At 40.3% G+C, this 19,878-nt stretch overlaps 1 protein-coding gene across 8 annotated transcripts in view; it reads left to right on the forward strand.

Annotated features, from left to right (window-relative positions):
- Window positions 1–19,878, forward strand: part of GOLGA4 (golgin A4) — a 129,483-nt gene that overhangs the window by 35,068 nt on the left and 74,537 nt on the right. For all 8 annotated transcript variants that reach the window (XM_058729385.1, XM_058729386.1, XM_058729389.1 and 5 more), the window contains 3 exons: window positions 8,842–9,156; window positions 11,801–11,848; window positions 13,427–13,483. In XM_058729385.1, the coding sequence (XP_058585368.1) occupies window positions 8,842–9,156; window positions 11,801–11,848; window positions 13,427–13,483 (420 nt within the window). The remainder of the gene's footprint in view (window positions 1–8,841; window positions 9,157–11,800; window positions 11,849–13,426; window positions 13,484–19,878) is intronic.

Raw genomic sequence — 19,878 nt, forward strand, 5'->3', positions numbered from 1 at the left:
CACCAAAGGCTTGGAACTTTCTTAAAAAAATACAAATATTTTTCTCAAAAATAATAAAGTAGTAGTTATTGAGTGTTTACTATGTGTCAGACATCGTTAAACATTTTATATATATGATCTCATTGAATTCTTAATCACAAGCAGATGCCCTTACTCAGAAGTCTTTATTTTTAAACACGTTTCTGATTAGTTGGTTGTTGGCTGTTGTTAGCAAATTGGGAATGATGCATATCCTCCAAGGGGGTGGAATGCTTCCTGTGATTGGGCATCTTGACAGCAGCAGGAGATCAGAGAGTTGACGCCAAGGGAGAAGAGACGGCATAAAGCAAGCCCGAGAGTTCATACAGCTGCCGGTGACCCCCCCACCCCCTCCTTGTTACTGCGTTGAACATCCTACGTATCAGTTGGTTTTGGCACCCAGTATAATGATTTAATAAGTATTTGCTCCTTTTTTCTTTTCCACACAGTATATTGTGAAAAACTTCAAACATACAGAGAAATAGAACTGTCAAGTGAGCATCTGTATACCTACCACCTAGATTCTGTCATTGGTACTTTACTGTGTTTGCTTTATCACCAGTCTGTCTGTGTATACATTCTTCTGTCTGCCCCTCAATCCATTTTTACTTTTAAAAATTACGTATTTATTTTTTAATTTTTTAAACGTTTATTTATTTTTTGAGAGAGAGAGAGAGAGAAGCGCAGGCAGGGGAGGGGCAGAGGGAGAGGGAGACACAGAATCTGAAGCAGGCTCCAGGCTCTGAGCGATCAGCACAGAGCCCGACGCGGGGCTCGAACTCGTGAGCCATGAGATCATGACCTGAGCCAAAGTGGGACGCTCAACCGACTGAGCCACTCAGGCACCCCTCCAATTTTACTTTTTTTTTTTTTTTTTTTTTTAAATTTTTTTTTCAACGTTTTTTATTTATTTTTGGGACAGAGAGAGACAGAGCATGAACGGGGGAGGGGCAGAGAGAGGGAGACACAGAATCGGAAACAGGCTCCAGGCTCCGAGCCATCGGCCCAGAGCCTGACGCGGGGCTCGAACTCACAGACCGCGAGATCGTGACCTGGCTGAAGTCGGACGCTTAACCGACTGCGCCACCCAGGTGCCCCCAATTTTACTTTCTTTTTTTTTTTTAAATTTTTTTTTTTTCCAACGTTTTTTTAATTTTTTTTATTTTTGGGACAGAGAGAGACAGAGCATGAACGGGGGAGGGGCAGAGAGAGAGGGAGACACAGAATCGGAAACAGGCTCCAGGCTCCGAGCCATCAGCCCAGAGCCTGACGCGGGGCTCGAACTCACAGACCGTGAGATCGTGACCTGGCTGAAGTCGGACGCTTAACCGACTGCGCCACCCAGGCGCCCCCCAATTTTACTTTCTTAATGGCATTTCAGAGTAAGTTGTGGGTCATGTTATCCTTCCCTTTAATGTTTTAGCATGTATATCATTAACCAGAGTTCATTACTTGTATTTTTTTTAAGTATTAATACTTTAATTACTTTGAGGAGAGAGGAATGGAAATACCACATGTAAGAATTCTTAAAAATACAAGTTAAATCAAATTTTAAAGGACCTTACTATGAAACTGACTAGTTTCAGAGGTTTAATTAGTGGTATAATTACATATATAGCTACTAAGGACACACAGCCTAGAGGTTCTGTAGTAATGAATCATGATGAAAATTTACTTTACTAATTTTTTAGTTAATTTGTCTGGTTAAAAGGTAGTTATCTCCCTAGATTTTTTTTTTTTTTTTTAGATTGAAGTATAATTGACATATGATACCCCCTTAGTTTCAGGTATACATCATAGTGATTTGATATTTTTGTACATTAGGAAATGATCCCCATGATTAGTCTAGTTACCAGAATCTGTCACCATGCAAAATTATTACGGTATTAATGACTGGGTTCCCTATGCTGTACATTACATCCCTCTGACTTCTTTCTTTTACAACTGGAAGTTTGTACTTATTAATTCTCTTCACCTATTTTTCCTTCCTCCCCAAACCCCTCCCTCTTCATGTAACCAATAGTTTGTTTCCTGTATCTATGAAACTGTATTGTTTTGTTTGTTTTATTTTTTTAAATTTTATATATCAGTGAAATCATATGGCATTTGACTTTCTTTGACTTATCTCACTTAGAATAGTACCCTCTAGGTTCATCCATGTCACAAATGGCAAGATTTCACTCTTTTTACATGGCTAAGTAATATTCTTTTTTAAAAAAATGTATCTATTTTGAGAGAGAGAGTGAGTGCACATGCTTGTGCACGCCAGTGGGGAGGGACAGAGAGAGAGAGGAAGAGAGAGAATCCCAAGCGGGCTCTGTGCTGATGGTGCAGAGCCCAATGTGGGGCTCTATCTCACGAATCTTGAGATCATGACCTGAGCGGAAATCAAGAGTCTGACGCTTCGCTGACTGAGCCACCCAGGTGCCCCAAGTAATATTGTTATATATATGTTCCTATAATATTCTTATAATCTCTGTCTCTATCTCTGTGTCTGTGTCTGTTCTGTCTATATGTCACATTTTCTTTATCCATTCAGCTGTTGAAGGACACTTGGGTTGCTTCCATATCTTGGCTTGTGTAGATAACGCAGTGAACGTGAGGGTGCATACTTTTCCCGGAGTCTGTGTTTCCATTCTTTTTTGCACATCAGTCCCCAGAAGGGGAATTGCTGGATCGTATGGTAGCTCTATTTTTAATTTTTTGATGAACCTCCATACTGTTTTCCATCGTGGCTACACCGGTTTACATTCCCACCAGCAGTGTACAAGGGTTCCCTTTCCCTACATCCTCACCAACACTTGCTGTTTTTTGTCTTTTTGATAATAGCCGATCTGACCCCTGTGAGGTGCTATCTCACTGTGGTTTTGGTTTGCAATTCCTTGATGGTTAGTGATGTTCTTTTCCCAGGCCCGTTGGCCATCTGCTTGTCTCCTTTGGAAAAATGTCTATTCAAGTCCTGTGCCCATTAAACATTTTTTTTTTTTATATTATGTAAGTTCTTTATATATTTTGGATGTTAGTCCCTTATCAAATATATGATTTGCAGATACCTTTTCCCATTCAGTAGGTTGCCGTTTCATTTTGTTGATGGTTTCCTTCACTGTGCAAAAAGCCTTTTCGTTTGATGTAATCCCATTTGTTTATTTTAGCTTTTGTTATCCTTGCCTAATGAGACTGGTCCAAAAAAAGTACCGCTAAGACTGATATCAAAGAACTTACTGCCTTTTTCTTCTAGGAGTTGTGTTTTCTTTTTTGAGGTAAATTTTACATAAAGTGAAATGTACAGACCTCAAGTGTGCATCGACCCGAGTTTTAACAAATGTGTATGCTGAAGCCATATGTTAGTCCCATACAGAGATTACAGAACATTATCAAGACCCCAGAAAGTTCCTTTATGGTTCTTCTTCCTCCTAAAGGCAATCTCTTGACATTTTTTCCCACCATACCACGGGGGACTAGTTTTGCTTGTTTTAGGACTTTATATAGTGGCCTCATGTATGTAGTACATAGTCTTTTGTAGAATGCTTCTTTCACTCACCGCAGTGTTTTTGGAATTTCATCCATGTTGTTGTGGATCATGTTATCAGTAGTTTGTCCCTTTTTATTGCTGTGTAGAATCCCTTTGAACAGTTTATTACCTGTTAATGGACCCCTGGGCCGTTTCCAGTTTTCAACTATTATGAATAGAACTACTACCAGCATTATTGTAGAAATCTTTTTGTGGATGTATGTTTTTCTTTCTTTTCTTTTTTACTGTTATTGATTGTGTACTAATATGTTTTGATGATTTCTAGAATAACATATACTGTATATGTAAAATGATGTATTTGTTATATATCCTTTTGACCAAGCATGGGATGTTTAAATATCTCTTATTGGATCATCATTATCATATTGCCAGATTAAGGCCTAACTGAACAAATGTGTACTAAGTACCTACTTTATGGAAAGCATTGTGGCAAGGAGACAGAGATAGAGAATATGGATTCTTTTCTAAATGAGCATATTTAGGGGCGCCTGGGTGGCTCAGTCGGTTAAGCATCCGACTTCGGCTCAGGTCACGATCTCACGGTTCGTGGGTTCGAGCCCCACGTCGGGCTCTGTGCTGACAGCTCGGAGCCTGGAGCCTGCTTCGGATTCTGTGTCTCCGTCTCTCTCCGCCCCTCCCCTGCTCATGCTGTCTCTCTCTGTCTCTCAAAAATAAATAAATGTAGAAAAAAATTTTTTTTTAAAAATGGGCATATTTAGAGGTGAGGGTATGTGTGTAGCAGATATAACGGCAGGAAAACTTACTTAGTGTTTACTGCATACAGCACACCATTTGAAATGTTTTCATTGATTTAATTCTCATAACAATCCTACTGGGCAGGACTGTTGTTATTTCCATTTTACACATGAGAAAATTAAAACATAGAGGTCTTAAAACTAGTGAGTGGTGAAACTGGGATTCAAATCAGGGAATTCGGTTCAGAGTCTGTGTTCTTAGTCACTGTGCTGTAAGTGACCGTAGTTATTTTGGGGCATAAACAACTCAGCTGGTTGTTACACCAGTATGTAACTAACTAACGGTGAGTCAGAATGCAGTCAGTGCTCCAGGAATGGTTCTGGTAAAAGCTTAGGCCATAAAGAAAGGTTGTTTCTGATGAGTGAGATCTGAGGTTTCCTGGAAAAGCGGACATTTGAGCTGAGTTTTGAAGGATGTCTGGATTTTCGTATGCAGGGAAATTATGGGCAGTGGTACAGAGGCACACATTGATGCATTTGTTAAGGGGGCGGGAAGTTGCCTGTTGTGACTCAGGTTTTTGGCACATGGAGGGGTGAGTTTATAGAGAAATGGGTCTTGGGAGATGGGAACCTTGAATGTAAACTCAGGATCTTGAACCTTCTATTAAATGGGAATCCAGTTTAAGAATTGGAATGAAGTGATCTAAATGATGTTTTAGGAAGACAATTCTGGCGACAGTGTGACAGGGCAGATTAGGGTAAGAGATTAAGAGGCAGGGGAACGGAAGACTGCTGCTGGTATCCAGCTTATAGAGGATAAGGTTCTGAAGAAGAATAGTGTTGGGAGAATAAAAAGGAGGCATTGAAAACGGGGTCAAATGGGGGAGACAGAAAGGAATTGAAAGTAACTCTGATCTGTTCACTTACTTTGGCGTATACATTTCTGCTTCCCTACCCCCCCCCCATCAGTTTTTTCAAAAATGAATTCTAAATCCGTGAATGTCTTTGATATCAGAAACCTGACAACATTTGGCACGAGCGGGAGTGTATTTTTTCACATATCAGAAAGCGTGAGGATAAACAGTCTTTAAGGGCCCTTCTCCAGCTAGCCTCTTGTCCCCCCACACCCGTTACCACTGCCTTTCACCCTCACAACTACCAGTTGCCCTCCAAGAGTTGCATCTTCCTTCTAGACAGAAGGAAAGACTCAAGACAGGAGGCAAAGACAAAAGGCATATTCCTTTTTATGAAGAAAATAATCTGTCTCCTAGAAGGTTCCATTGTATAGATTTCCATGTATCGTGCCTTATTGGCTGAACTCAGTCACCTGGCCCCCTCCTAGATGAAACAGGGTCTGGGAAAAGCTAATTAGAAAAACCCCTTTAATTGAAATATATCACAATATAATGTATACAGAAAAGTATGATATACACCTTATACAGCTTTCTGAATGCTTACACATCAAGTACACCTTTGTAGCCAGTGCTCCAAATCAAGACACAGAAATTACCAGTGTCGCTTCCATTCCCTGCTCTGACTCCCAAGGATAACTACTATCCTGACGTCTAGGTTAATTTTCTGTTTTTGAACTTTATGTAAGTGGAATAAAAATGAGTATTCTTTCGTCTGTCTTCTTTTGCTCAATGCTTTATGAGATTCGTCTATCTTGTTGTGGCTGTAAGTCATTCTCACTGCTGTCTAGTATTCCGTTGGTGAACAGACTGCAATTTATCCATTTGGTTATTGATAGGCATCAACAGTAGCTTCAGGTTTGGGACTATTTTTTTTTTTTTTTTTTTACATTTATTTATTTCTGAGAGGCAGAGACAGAACACAAGTTGGGGAGGGACAGAGAGAGAAGGAGACACAGAATCCGAAGCAGGCTCCAGGCTCCGAGCTGTCAGCACAGAGCCCGATGCGGGGCTCGAATCCACAAACCCTGAGATCACGACCTGAGCCGAAGTCGGACGCTTAACCGACTGAGTCACCCAGGCGCCCCTGGGGCTATTTTGAATAAGATTGCTGTAAACTTTCTAGTTTATCTTTTGCTGAACATACATACACATTTCCGCTGAGTCCATACTTAGTAATGAAATTGCTGATTCAGGTTGTGTACTTGTATTTGGTTTTAGTAAATACCGACAAGTAGTTTTCCAAAGTGGACTACTCCATATCCTTACCAATACTTGGTATTTTCCATAGTTTTAATTGTAGCCATTCTGGTGGATGGGTGGTGGTGTCTCATGTGGCTTTAATTTGTGCTTGGGAAGGTGAGTATTACTTACTCTGAACAAAACTGGGTCCTGGTAGAAAGAAAAACAGGAAGATTAGATATCAGGTGGTAGCCAGTATTTGTTTACCTTAAGCCAGTCTTACCTTGAAGTACTGTGCGTGTATTGACTTATTACCCTTCACGACTACCCTGTGCGATGAGTGCATTTTACATATGAGGAAGCAGAAGCACCAAAGGTCAGGTAACTTGCCCAAGGTCATAGTGCCAGTAATGGCAGAGCTAAGACTTGGGCCCAAGAGGTCTGGTTTCATAGCCTGTGCTCTTAGCTCCTGCATCGTATGAAAGGGTCTGCCACAGAAGCTTGTGTGTGACGTTCTCATTTGTAAGTTTGTCTTTTAATTTAGTCTCCTTTCTCTAATGATTGTAATGATTATTAATGTATGTTGAGTATTTGCTGCATTGTAAGCACTTTGCATGTATTAACTCAGTGCTTGTGGCATCCATCTGAGGTGGGTAGTGTTATCATCATCGTCATATAATTATTTTTATCATCCCCATTTTAAAGAGGAAGAAAGAAGACTAGTGAAGTTAAGTAATTTGGTCAAGGTCATGTCGAACATACTGGGGGAACCAGGATTTGAACTTAGGCACCCTAATTCGATAGTCCACAGGCCGAATCACTACACTCAAACGTGTCACTTCCAAACGTACCGGGGTGGCTGTTACCAGGTTTATCAGCTTCTGCGAGGACGTGTCTTTGGCATTGTTCTTTAGCTTCTGGCTGACCCTAAGACAACAACTGTTTCTAGTGTAATTCGAACTTGCTTCACTTGTTTGTCCCAGGGCAACTCACCGTCTGTGTGAAGTGAAAAGCACTTTTTGCATAGGTCAGAAGTGGCTGGTCGTGGGGTATCAGTAAAGCAGTTCTTAAAAGGTTTTGAGCATGAGGGTCCCTCCTCTCCCTTAAGACTTTCTCCATCCCTCCACCCCCCATAAAGGTAAACTTGCACATTATGATAGAAGGGTGTTTGTGTAAATACATATACTGCATATGGAAAAGTACCTGTAATTGCTTTAAATCAAAATGAGTTCACAGTATGTGTATTATTTTCTAACTTGGTGTTTTTCCATTTAATAGTATGTCTTGAACCTCTTTTCGTATACTGTAATGTACATGACGTATCCTCTAGTGGGTGTACATTTGGGTTTCCGGTTTTTACTATTATAAATCACCTGTGAGAAATCTCTGTGCATGTGAAGGGGGAGGGGCATGTTATCTCCCCTCACTCCCGCCTTGCCTAATACTGATACTAAGTCTCTAGCATCCATGAGTCAAGTTTTCCTGGTTCGCTTTTTTAAATTGTATACTAAAGAGAATATTTTTATTTTCCTGTAATTTTTGCCCACACATGGCCTCTGTCTTTCGTGGGCATTCATTCCTGGCATTGCTGAGATCTAGCAGGTGACCCTGTGGCACACTAATGAGAATGAGTTCCTAGGAAACACCTGTTAAATACTGCTGTCCCCTGAACAAAACAATGCAGTTTGGAGCATTCTGTTGAATTATGTTATGTTATTTTTCGTTGTTACTATTCAAATTAACACATCATTCAAATTAAGAGAACAGCTCTTGCTTATTACTGTTTCTAACATCAGACTTACTGATTTGTGCGGAGGGATTCTAGCTCAGATTTTTGAGTCGTCCTCCGTGACTTTTTAATGCTCATTTTTATTCTCAGTAGACAGAACGGTAATTACACCGAGCTGGATGTCACTAGTCAACCCTGCCTGGCATTCTCTTAGTGAACAGAGTGGGCTCACTAAGCATTCCCCTCCCGCTTCCCCCATTCGCCTCTTGTGTTAAAGAGGGCAATCAGGAATCAGCACCTCATGGAGACTCAAGGTAAAGCCCACTTGATTCTAGCCACACACTTCACAACATATATACCCCCATTTTAGGCACTGGGTGTGTATACTGGTGATACAGACATCACTGCTTCCGAGGATCTTCTAGTTGAGTGGACAGATGTTCACGGCACACCGGTGAGGTCGGCTGGGAAGCATGGCATCCTCCTTTTTTACAGATGTGCAAACTGAAGGGAAGTGACTTAGTGAAGGTCGTTCCACTGCTTGGTGACGGACCTGGGACCTGTATCCCAGCCCTCTGACTCCAGGTCCAGTGCTTTTTCAGAAACAGCCGGGTGTCTCTTGTTTTCCAGAAAACGGTGTGTTATGTAAAATGTCAGGCGTGTAAATTGCATTTGTTAGAGCTTTTAATAGATTACTGGTGTTGGTGGTGATAGGGAATACTAGAAGTCTAAATGTGCATTTTAACCACATATTTTGTCGGGTTTTGGTTGCAGTCAGGTGACACGCAGTCTTTTGCACAGAAGCTCCAGCTCCGGGTACCTTCAGTGGAGTCTTTGTTTCGAAGTCCACTAAAGGAGTCTCTGTTCAGATCTTCTTCTAAAGAGTCTTTGGTACGAACGTCTTCCAGAGAGTCCCTGAATCGATTTGACCTGGACTTTTCTGCGGCCACCTTTGATCCATCCTCTGATATGGAGAGTGAACCAGAAGACTCACTCCCTAATTTAGACAGTCTCAACAAAGAACAGTTGATTCAATGCTTGCGAAAAATGGAACGAAGGTTGAATAGCTACAAAGGAAAATGTTCCGAGGTAGGAGCATGATTTTTTTTTTTTTTTTTTTTTTTGCCAATACGAAAAATTTCCCTCTTGTTCTCTGTCTAGTTCATACTACTGTATGGCTTTTACTCTTGTGGTTGGCTAAACCATTGATTCCCCATATCCGCTGATTATTATGGCTAGTCTCTGGCGTTATCTAAAGATTTTCAGGTGTACAGAACCCCTTTGGCAAGACGGTTAGTCAAATTTTGGAGAAGATCATTTCTGTAGCCTTCCGGTTTGCACCTTCCGTGGCCCTCTTCTCCCCCAGCCCCTCTCCCCAACATTGCTTGCACCCCCGCCCCCCCGCCCTCCCGGCGTGCAGAGCGCATCATCTTTCCTCCTCACATCCCCTTTTCTTGTTCATCTTCTAACTGCTGTGCTTCCGAAGTGACCTCTTCTGCCGACCAGACTTCCATCGCTGCTTACCCTAATTATGTTTTAGGTGGTCCGATTTTCTGACACATTTGGTTCACTCTCATTATACCTGCATTTAAACTTCACCTCAGATGAATCTTTACTTGCTAAATCCCTTGAGGGTGGCACTGTGTGTCTAAGAGAGGAAGGCAGCAGTCCCATTCCATCTTTTTTCCGCTCTTCCCTTTGGGCTGGGTTGTATTAGTTTCCCTCCCGGTCCTGTGCAGTGAAAACTCTTCTTCCTTAGGAAAGCCTTTCTGGGGCGGGTTGCCCGTGGAATTTTTTTCCTTAGACAGTGCATAATGTTTTATTGCCTTACCAGTTAACTCAGCATTATAGTTAACTTTAATTGATGAATAATAAGGTTCAAGGTCTGTATATAATGTTAGCCATAACTGCCATTTTCGATTATGGCTGGAGTATGCTTAGTTTTACCCTTGCAGCCAAACATAAGAACAGAAACCCCTAGACGAAATATGTAAAATATCTTTTTAAAACTACAAAGTGCTGACAAAATAGGAAGGAATTATTAGGCTAAACTCTCTCAGCTCGCTGGAAGCTAGACATGTAACTAGCATTAAAGCCATCTCTCTCATGAGGTACTCGTGGAATCAGGCAGCTTTTTCCCGTAAATTTATTGTTATTCATTTCTGTCCGAGTCAATAATCGTCCTGGATTATTTGTTGTTTAGACTTATGCTATTTTTACTAACTTGCCTGTTGCTTCTAAGTTTGAAGCTGGGGCAGCAGTGTAAGTAGTATGAAAGTATGCAAGACACTATGCATTTTAAGTTTACGGTGCCATTGAATTTTGCACCTTCTCTGTGAAGTAGATATTAATGAGCTTCATTTAGTAGAATGGGGTTGAGAGGCTCGTGGAGACTTAATCACAGAGATTAAGAAAATGTGCTTAAAGTCACACAGGTAGCAGCTGACAGACCTCAGGTCTTTCTGGTTGTTTCCACCCTTCTGTGCCACCTCAAGTAGAGTCATGCAGCTTCTTAGGGATGAAAAGAGCACATAGTCTTCGTGTCTGTCTTTCCTTGCCATTGTAGGTGACCAGGATAAGATCGTGCTGTAAGTGACATCTCATTATTGGCTTACTCTTCCCACCTCTCCTACTCCCCGCTTGTTGAGCACCGTTTTCCTATCCGGGAATAAGAATAGCTATTTTAAGGTAGTAAGAGGAGGATGATTGTGGTCTCAGGCAGATTTTTTTTTTTTTTTAATTCTTTATTGCATGGACTCCCCTTCCGTGACTGCCTGCCTCTTAACTCAAGGCATCAGTAGATGCGTTGAGGGGCACATAGCAACCTTCCAAGGAGAATGGCAGGGTGCGGAGTAGGGGAGTGCTTCCTCTTCAGGCTGCAGCCTGTCTCTTCAGAGCCCTCTTGTACTTCTGAAGTAGGGTCCAAATAATCCATTGGAGCCCTGTGCTTGTTTTTCAGATGAATAGGGCTATGCAACCTCTAGGTTTAAGAGATTTGTTAGTGTATAATTTCATCAGGTTGTGTAGAATGTTTAAATATCCTTCCTATTTAATTAGGTTAAATGGTTAAACATCTCTTCAGAACCTACATTACCCGTTTTCATCTATTGGTTACGAGTCCCTTTCTTCAGATTTTTACCCAGCCCTCGTCACAGTTCCTATAATCAGAGTCTTTTAGAGATGAATTACATGGTCTATAATAGCCCAAAGCAACAAAACCGCCCGGTGAGCTTGCTAAATAAACACATATCCCTCCCCTCACCCCCAACTCCAGCCTCATTCCGTTAGTTTGGCGTGGGACCCAAGACTTTCTCCTCCTAAGCCAGCTCCCGGGGGATGCTGTCGCTGATGGTACTGGTTTGTGGCCGCAGTTTGAGCAGCCTCGTGCCTTTAGGCAAGTTGGCTCTGATCATAACTGGGTACTGAGATTTAAAGATGTGTGTGCCTGAGGTGGAATCGAGTACAGATTTAACATCTTTGTACAGTCAAGTTCTATTTTATTTTTTAGAAATACATTTCATTTGTTAATTTTGACTGTACGCTATATGCATCTAATGAGGTTGAATTATCTGTAAAAGGATTCTCCTGATTTGTGTATTTGTGACTTTCATAAAGAGATGCGTTAGCAGTATTTAAAATAACTCATTTAAAAAAAATAAAATAAAAAAAAAAATAAAATAACTCATTTATTTAGGAATGACTGATATTATTGGTGACTTTTTCTTTATTTTAGTTTGTCATAGCTTATCAGACTCTTCAGAGAGAGAAGAAGAAACTCCAAGTAAGTGATATCTTGGCTGTGATATTGATTCATACATTATTTAAAAATTAGAGTCTTACAGTAAGATAGTTCTGACCCTCACTTTTAATAATTCTCCATGTGACCCAAGTATTTTTTTTTAAGTTTATTTATTTATTTTGAAAGAGAAGGAGAGCACAAGAGGGGCAGAGGGAGGGAGAGAGAATCACTGTCGAGGGTTCGAACTCACTAACTGACCTGAGATCATGACCTGAGCTGAAACCAAGAGTCACACTTAACCAGCTGAGCCACCCAGGCACCCCGTTGTTTTAATAAAGGGAGTGAATGAGAAATTCCAGAGATTTTTACCTCTGGTCGGGATTGGCTTTTTTGAATTGTGGATCCCCTGCGGTGTGTAAGAGGTTCGGATTTAAGGCGTGTTTGCCTCTTTCAAACATGCTTTCTGGTGTCTCAATTTGCAAGTCACATCTTGGTTTTTAGTGGTAGAGACATACAGCCTTCTAAGCTTTCCCTTCTATTTTTGAAATATCTGCAGACGTCTCTGTTCCTTATCATTATGTCAAGGTCCAAACACAAGCATCTTCTCTGTTTTTTCCTGAGGCTGCTGCTTGTAAAGCTCTTGGTTAAGTATGTGGAGAGAGGAAGCTCTTCTGGGTGGCGCACCTCAGCCCCACTGTGTCACCCTGTTCTGTGGCTAGACATTTCCCACCAGGTATCCCAGGTGATAATTCACAGGTCAGAGCTAAGGGGAAGTATCCATTCCACTTCAAACGGTACCATCAGTTTGCTGTGATAAGATGTATAAATATTTATCACTTGGAATCATGCTGTATTAATTTCTGTTTCTGTCCTGTCTTGAGAAAGATGGAGAATATAGGCTTATTTTTGTTAGGGGATAGCAATTTTTATCTCTGCTGTATCACGATAAACATTTTAATGTCTTTTAATGGTAAAATATAACAGATATAGAAAGTCATGCACCAAAAATATAGTCTTATTTTTTACAGTAAAAGTTATTTTATTAACAGTTTAGCATTTTGTCCCATCTAAAGACACTAATTAATTTCCCCATGTGCATTATTGTAAAATATTTAATCTGCTATAAATAATAATCTTAATTAAGTACAATATTAAATTTTCTGGCTTTGATCTGGAGTATAATCAGTTCAGAATGATCATACCAATTATTTATTGCTGATTCAGTGTTCTCATTGTCCATAACAAATGTGGAAATCAGGATATTACAAATAGAGTTTTTAGTTAATGTTTTCTTGAACATGGGGTCTTTTGACACGAGGTAGCTCTGTTTTAATCCATTGTATTATTAATATTTCATAAATTCATATTCAAAAGTTCATCTTATTCCTACAGTCTGTGGGTACCTTGCTTGTGTATCTGTGAATGGTCTATGGATTTTTATTTCTAGATGTATGTAATTCTACCACTAAGTGGCGGTAGAGAACTGTGGTTGCATAGTCCCAGTGTAAAGGATGTTAAAGATAAAGTTCAATGATTTGTGCTCTTTTTCTACTTGCTTTTCATTAGTATGTCATGCAGTTGTTTGAACCAACTTTTTTTTTTTTTCTTTTTAAATTGAAGGGTATATTAAGTCAGAGTCAGGATAAAGCACTTCGGAGAATTGGAGAGTTAAGAGAGGTAAGTTGTGATTAGTACTTTGAGAATAGTAATTAAATCTCTTACATTTATCAGAACTCTTGTACTTGTTGGGAGAGTTTCATATACACTTCGGTAGTTAGAGTAAAAACTAAACAGCCCGGCTTATAAGATCAGTGATCAGTTTTTACAGTTTTTATTTGTGTCGTTTTCCTAAGGTATGTACTGTTGGTGGAATTAATGACATAAGAGGATCTTACTTAGGGGCACCTAGGTGGCTCAGTTGGTTAAGCATCCGACTCTTGGTTTGGGCTTAGGTTGGGATCTCACAGTTCATGGGTTGGAGCCCCGCTCTAATGAGTCCGGCTCCGTGCTGACGACGTGAGGAGCCTGCCTGGGATTTTCCCCCTCCCTCTCTCTCTGTGTCTCCCCTGTGCATGTGCACACAGACACACACACACCCTCTCTCTCAAAATGAATAAATAAACTTAAGAGAAAAAGAATATCATGGTTAGCAGTAGAATATCATTTGCCAGCTTGAACAGTCAGTGGCAACTTCCGAGTCTAACCTGTCTCCTCTATTAGGTATTTCAGGCTTGTTTTTTGTTTTTCCTAACCAATAATCTTGGTAAAATTAGATAAAAATTATGTTCATTATAATTTTGGGGGATAACTTTTACAATGAAGTATTAGAATTGAGGCAGATATTTATCATTTGGAATCATACTTTGCTCATTTCTGCTCCTGTCCTGTCTTGAGAAGAACAGATATTATTGACTTGTATTGGTTAGAGGATAGGATTCTATATCGCTCCTGTATCGCTTATGGTAAAATTTTAAAAATATTTTGATTGTGAAAATATTTTAATTGTAAAGTATAACAAATATAGAAAATCATGCACAAAAATATATGGCTTATATGTGTATGCTGAACACATCATAACCACCACCACGGTCAAGAAATAGAATGTTCCTTGTCATCCCAAGAGCCCCTGTGTGTTTCCCAACCAAGTCATAGTCCCGTCCCTTTCTCCAAAAATAACTACTGACTTGTGTTGTACTTCCTTGTGTCTCTTTAAGCTTTTTTTTTTTTAAGTTTCTTTATTTTGAGAGAGAGAGAGAGAGAGAGAGAGAGAGAATTCCAAGCAGGCTCCACACTGGCAGCATGGAGTCTGAGACAGGGCTCGAACCCCTGAACCGTGAGATCATGACCTGAGCCCAAATGAAGAGTCCAACGCTTAACTGATTGAGCCACCCAGGTACCCCTAAGGTTTTATCACCTAAGTGTGCACCTCTAGACATAATAGTCTTGCCTGTGTAAAAATTGTTTTGGTATATCTTGAAAAGTCTCCTTGAATCTACACATCCCCCTGGATCCCTTTCTTTTCCTTACAGTTCGTGTATGGAAAAACCTGATGATAAAAGACACAAAATCACTTATTGGCCTTATTCCAGCATTATAAACACAACAGTCTTAGAATAACAATTCTAATACTACCACCATCAATTATGATTCATGAAATTAGTTAAATAAATTTTTATATACTATTCCAGTTTTTCCACCATTTAAAGATCTTTTTCCATATGTATACTGTTAGGTCATGAGCCATTACATATGTATTCTTTTCCTTTTAATCCTTGTGAAAATGAAAACCCTGTTAGGAAATACTTGTCAGAGACACAGATTGACAAGTTTTAGTTATTTTTCGTATCTGCCTACCTGTGTTAGTTTTTCGTTGCTGCTGCAACAAATACCACAACCTTAGTGGCTTAAGACAACACACATCTCAGAAATTTGACACAAGTCTTATGCAGCTGAAATCAAGGTGTCGGTTGGACTGTTCCTTGATGAAGGTTCTAGGGGACAATCTGTTTCTTTGCCATTTCCAGCTGTTGAGGCTGCCGCGTCCTCTGGTCCTTGGACGTGGCAAAGCCTTTTTCCTTCATCTTCAAAGCTATCAATGTTGCATCTCTGCCCATTCGACCATAATCACTTCCCCCCTTCTCTTCGAACTCAATTGGGAAAGGTTCTGATTTTAAGAACCCATGAGATTAGATTGGGCCCACCCAGATAATCTAGGATAATCTCCTATTTCGGGGCTCTTGACTTATTCACATCTGCACCTTCTCCTGATATATTACAGGTTCAGGAATTAGGACTTGGGATCTGGGGGGCCATATTCTGCCTACCACACTGTCTTTAGTCAAGACTGTAATCAATGGAATGGCCAGGGGACAGCTGGGCCACGGGAAGAGAGGAGGAACAAGGGGTCTAGAGGCCATAGAATAAAGTTTGTTTGGTACAGATCTACTCTATTTTTTTAGTGGCTAAGATCTATTTCTGAACTATAACTCTGGTTCCAGCTACATGAAGAGAGATTTATTCCGTCATTTATGTGTAGATACTGAATGGATAAGTGAGGGTCTGGATATTTTAAATTTTGTTCACAAAGAGCAAAAAATGTCCTTCAGCTACACAGCATGATCCATAAAATCATGATTAGTATTTAATTAAGCACTCAAAGTGCTGTTAGTCATAAAGTATTTCGTTTCTTTGGAATTAAAGTCTGAAGAGAAGTTACACGCAGGTAGTACTTTATTGATTTAGACCAGGCAAAAGAGTATAATTTTCTTTATTTTGTTATATGAAGATACTCAGGGTATTAGGAAGGATGTCGGGTTTGAGGCTAGCATTGAGAACCACCGTGACTTCCAGTGCTTTGACGAAACCTCAGATGCAAGGCCTTCTGGCTAAGCGTCTGCAGTTTCTTACTGTTGGCATATTCACTGTATCCCTGGGGGGTTGCAGCTTTCTGTAAGTTTGCCGTGGCTGAACCAAGAAAGAAGGCATTTGCAGATTTCTATGGAAATTAAGATTCTATGAAAGATTTTGAAGAGATGAGGAAAGCTGGTATCTTTCAGGGGCTAAAAGGATTTTGGAATGTAAAGAATTTCTTCGGGTTGAGTCCCATGGAATTTTGTCACTGATCTGTGTTCCTCAATTATGGAACACGAATACTCGGTTATGGCATAGTTTCTCTTGATAAACAAGCAGCTAACAAATAACTGTAATAAAAAAAGATATTCAGAAAACATTGCTTGCTTAGTATTTTATTTCTTCCTCATGCATATACACGTGAGTAGAATCCATGAACATCTCTCCTAATATTTTTTGGATGGATGACAAAACAAAACAGCAGTCCTATATATCCATATCCATATATGTATGTATATTTTATTCTTACACTGATTTCTAGCATATTAGGCATTTGTTAATGAATCAGATAAGTAAAAAAAGGTAAGCAAGACCATTCCCAACAGATAGCATGTAATTTTCTTTGCCTGATCTTGAATCTTATAACATCCACAGATATTAAATAGGAATATCATATTATGAGAAAGTTAATAGAACTATGAATATTATGAGCTCATCCAAGTAGATAGGGTTCTGATTCCCTTTTAAGGCCAGATAAATGGGGAGTAAATGAAGACACTATCCTAGATATTTCCTCCTTTCTCTGTCCTTCTGTCCGTGCATGGCATGTACTTTTTCTAGGCTCACCTGGATGCAGTTCATTATAAGCAATTGCTGTTCTCAAAGCTAACTTTAGGGAGGAGGGTTCATTTTTTGCAGCTTGAAATCACATCTGAGCATAATGGGTAGCATAGGGCAAAGATAAAAAATAGTGAAATAGTTAATGTATTTGATACATTCTACTCATCAGGATTTCTCTCTAAGGGTATAATCAGAAAGACCTTTCAAATCATATGCATAAAAATGTTAATTTCAAGACTTGCCAAAATTTGTAAACAGTCTGAATGGCCAAAAATGGGAACATTATTGAATTAGTTTGTTATATTTAGTAATATTATAGAGCCATTTATTATTATTTGGCTAAAAAGTTCAAATAGTATTAGATATACCCTGAAGGTTTAATCAAAAATAAATTAAAAAAAATTTTTTTAATGTTCACTTACTTTTGAGAGAGTGAGAGAGACAGAGCATGAGTGGGGGAGGAGCAGAGAGAGAGAGGGGAGAGAGGGAGACACAGAATCCTAAGCAGGCTCCAGGCTCTGAGCTGTCAGCACAGTGCCCGACGCGGGGCTCAAACTCACAAACCGTGAGATCATGACCTGAGCTGAAGTCGGATGCTTAACTGACCGAGCCACTCAGGCACCCCAAAAGAATTTTTTTTTAATGTTTTATTTAATTTTTGAGAGAGCGAGAGAGACAGAGCATGAATGGGGAAGGGGCAGAGAGAGAGATGGAGACTGAGCTGGCAGGACACAGCCTGATGTGGGGCTCGAATTCACCAGCCATGAGATCATGACCTGAGGTGAAGTCAGATACTTAACCAACTGAGCCACCCAGGTGCTCTAGAAGAAATTTTTAAAGTAAGAAATGACCCCAGATACTAGGGTCCAGTTCTAGAGGTAGTGAGATCCCTATCAAGGAAATATTGCACAATTGGCTAGCCAGCCTGTGGGCCGTCGTCAGGATATAAGTAGACAGTTCTTAAGTTCCTTTTTAACTGTAGTCTGTATTGTTTATGGAGTACTTAGTAGAATGAGGTAAAGTGACAAGTGGAGGGAGTGGAGTGTATGATTAAAAGATGCTGCTGTTGTATCCAGGGATTTCTTGTCTACACAGAGAGGTTAAAACATTAAAAACCTGAAAATCATCATATATATTGAGGAATTTGGGGACACCTGGGTGGCTAGGTTGGTTAAACGTCTGACTCTTGATTTCAGCTCAGGTCATGATCTCATGGTCATGGGATCGAGCCCTGTGTCAGACTCTGCACTGACCATGAAGCCTGCTTACGATTCTTTCTCCCTCTCCCCCTTTCCCCCTCCCCCATGCACGTGTGTGTGCGCGTATGTGTGCGCGCGTGTGTGTGTGCGTGCACGTGCTCTCTCTCAAAAAAAAATTGAGGCATTTTTGTTGGCTGTTAGAGATGGCATATAACAGAGTCTAGTATGGTAGGATGTAGAAAATTATTTGGAAGAAATGAATTTTAAGGAGAGTAAAGGATCATAAAGAATTGGCCTGTGCGGAGTCGTGGACGGCAGTGCTTTCCAGACTGTTTGGCTTTCATGGACTGAAAAATTACCTTCTAGTTCCTTCCAGATATAGGGGAAAGGAGAATTGTCAGGGAGCTGCAGACTTTTATTTTTTCAAGTAGGACATTGAATAAGGAACCAGATTCTTTTATTGTCATTATTTTGTGAAAGATTTTTTTTTTTTTTTTTTTTTTTAATTTTTAAGTAATTTCTATACCCATGTCACAACCCTGGGATCAGCTGTTGCCTGCTCTTCCAACTCAGCCAGCCAGGTGCCCTGAAAAGGTTGTTTTTTTTTTTTTTTTAATAACAAAAAAGAGTAGGAAAGACATATTCTCAGAGTAAAGGACAGTTGTTTAAATGAAGGAAAAACTGTCTACACCGGCTTTGTGTTTGTTATTTCACCGCGGATCCGTCAAGACTTCATTGTGGACCTGTCCTGACTCAAAGACTGGCATTTGGAGACTCGTTCTGTGGGAGGAGCCAGGCCAGGAGTTTTAGTGAGAGGAGCAGTGCCAGTGGGATCTTGGGGCGGTGTAGGCGTGGGGGAGAATAGAGAACAGTTAGTGCTTCAGTGTTTTGAGAGCTAATAAATTTGAAACATTGTCGAAAGAGGGCGTTGCTTGTTAAGTCCTTGCAAATGTTGTTTGGGGAAAATTTCCTAGCAAATGTGTGTGCAAGGGATGGATTAAACCAGAGGAAGACTTGAGGTGAGAATTCTCTCTACAAGGCTACTGAAGGAAATTAGTCATTGAAATGATAGAGATCTGGACTATAGTTACGGATGTGGAAAACGAGAGCGCTCAAATATTGTAACAGCAGTAAAAGAATCTGCTCATACGCAGGGATTGACAAAGGGAGGCAAAATGTGACTGTGAACGTTCTGAGCTCAGGGAACTAGAAAAGGAGGCATCCTAGAAAAATAGATGGGTTTTGATGGGATATTTCATATGCTCCAGACTGTAATCTCTAGCATTCTAACGGAATAAGTGTCAGAAGCACCGAAGGCACAGGACTGAAGGGGGATCGATGCCAACAGAATCTGTGAGGCAGGTGGGGCAAAATAAGAGACAGGAGTGTAGACAGGAGCCTAAAGCCCCAGAGAGCAGGTGCCTCATCTGAGAAGGGAACTATTGGTGACTGCTATAATAGAGAGGTAAAGACCATTGGATTTAGTTGGGAAGGCTCCCTAATGACCCAGAGAAAGGAGCATTTTAAGTAATTTCAGGAACTTGAAATTTTTCAGTTTGGTGATGGGCTAGTTCAGCCTTTTCGTTTCACAGATGAGGAAGCTTCTGACTTTGGCTGTCTCTTGCTTCTGGGTATTGGGAGGAGGAAGGTTGTATTGGCTCTCTGTTTGGTAGAAAACAATGT

This window comes from Neofelis nebulosa, chromosome 5, assembly GCF_028018385.1.
Source record: "Neofelis nebulosa isolate mNeoNeb1 chromosome 5, mNeoNeb1.pri, whole genome shotgun sequence".
NCBI classification, from domain to species: domain Eukaryota; kingdom Metazoa; phylum Chordata; class Mammalia; order Carnivora; family Felidae; genus Neofelis; species Neofelis nebulosa.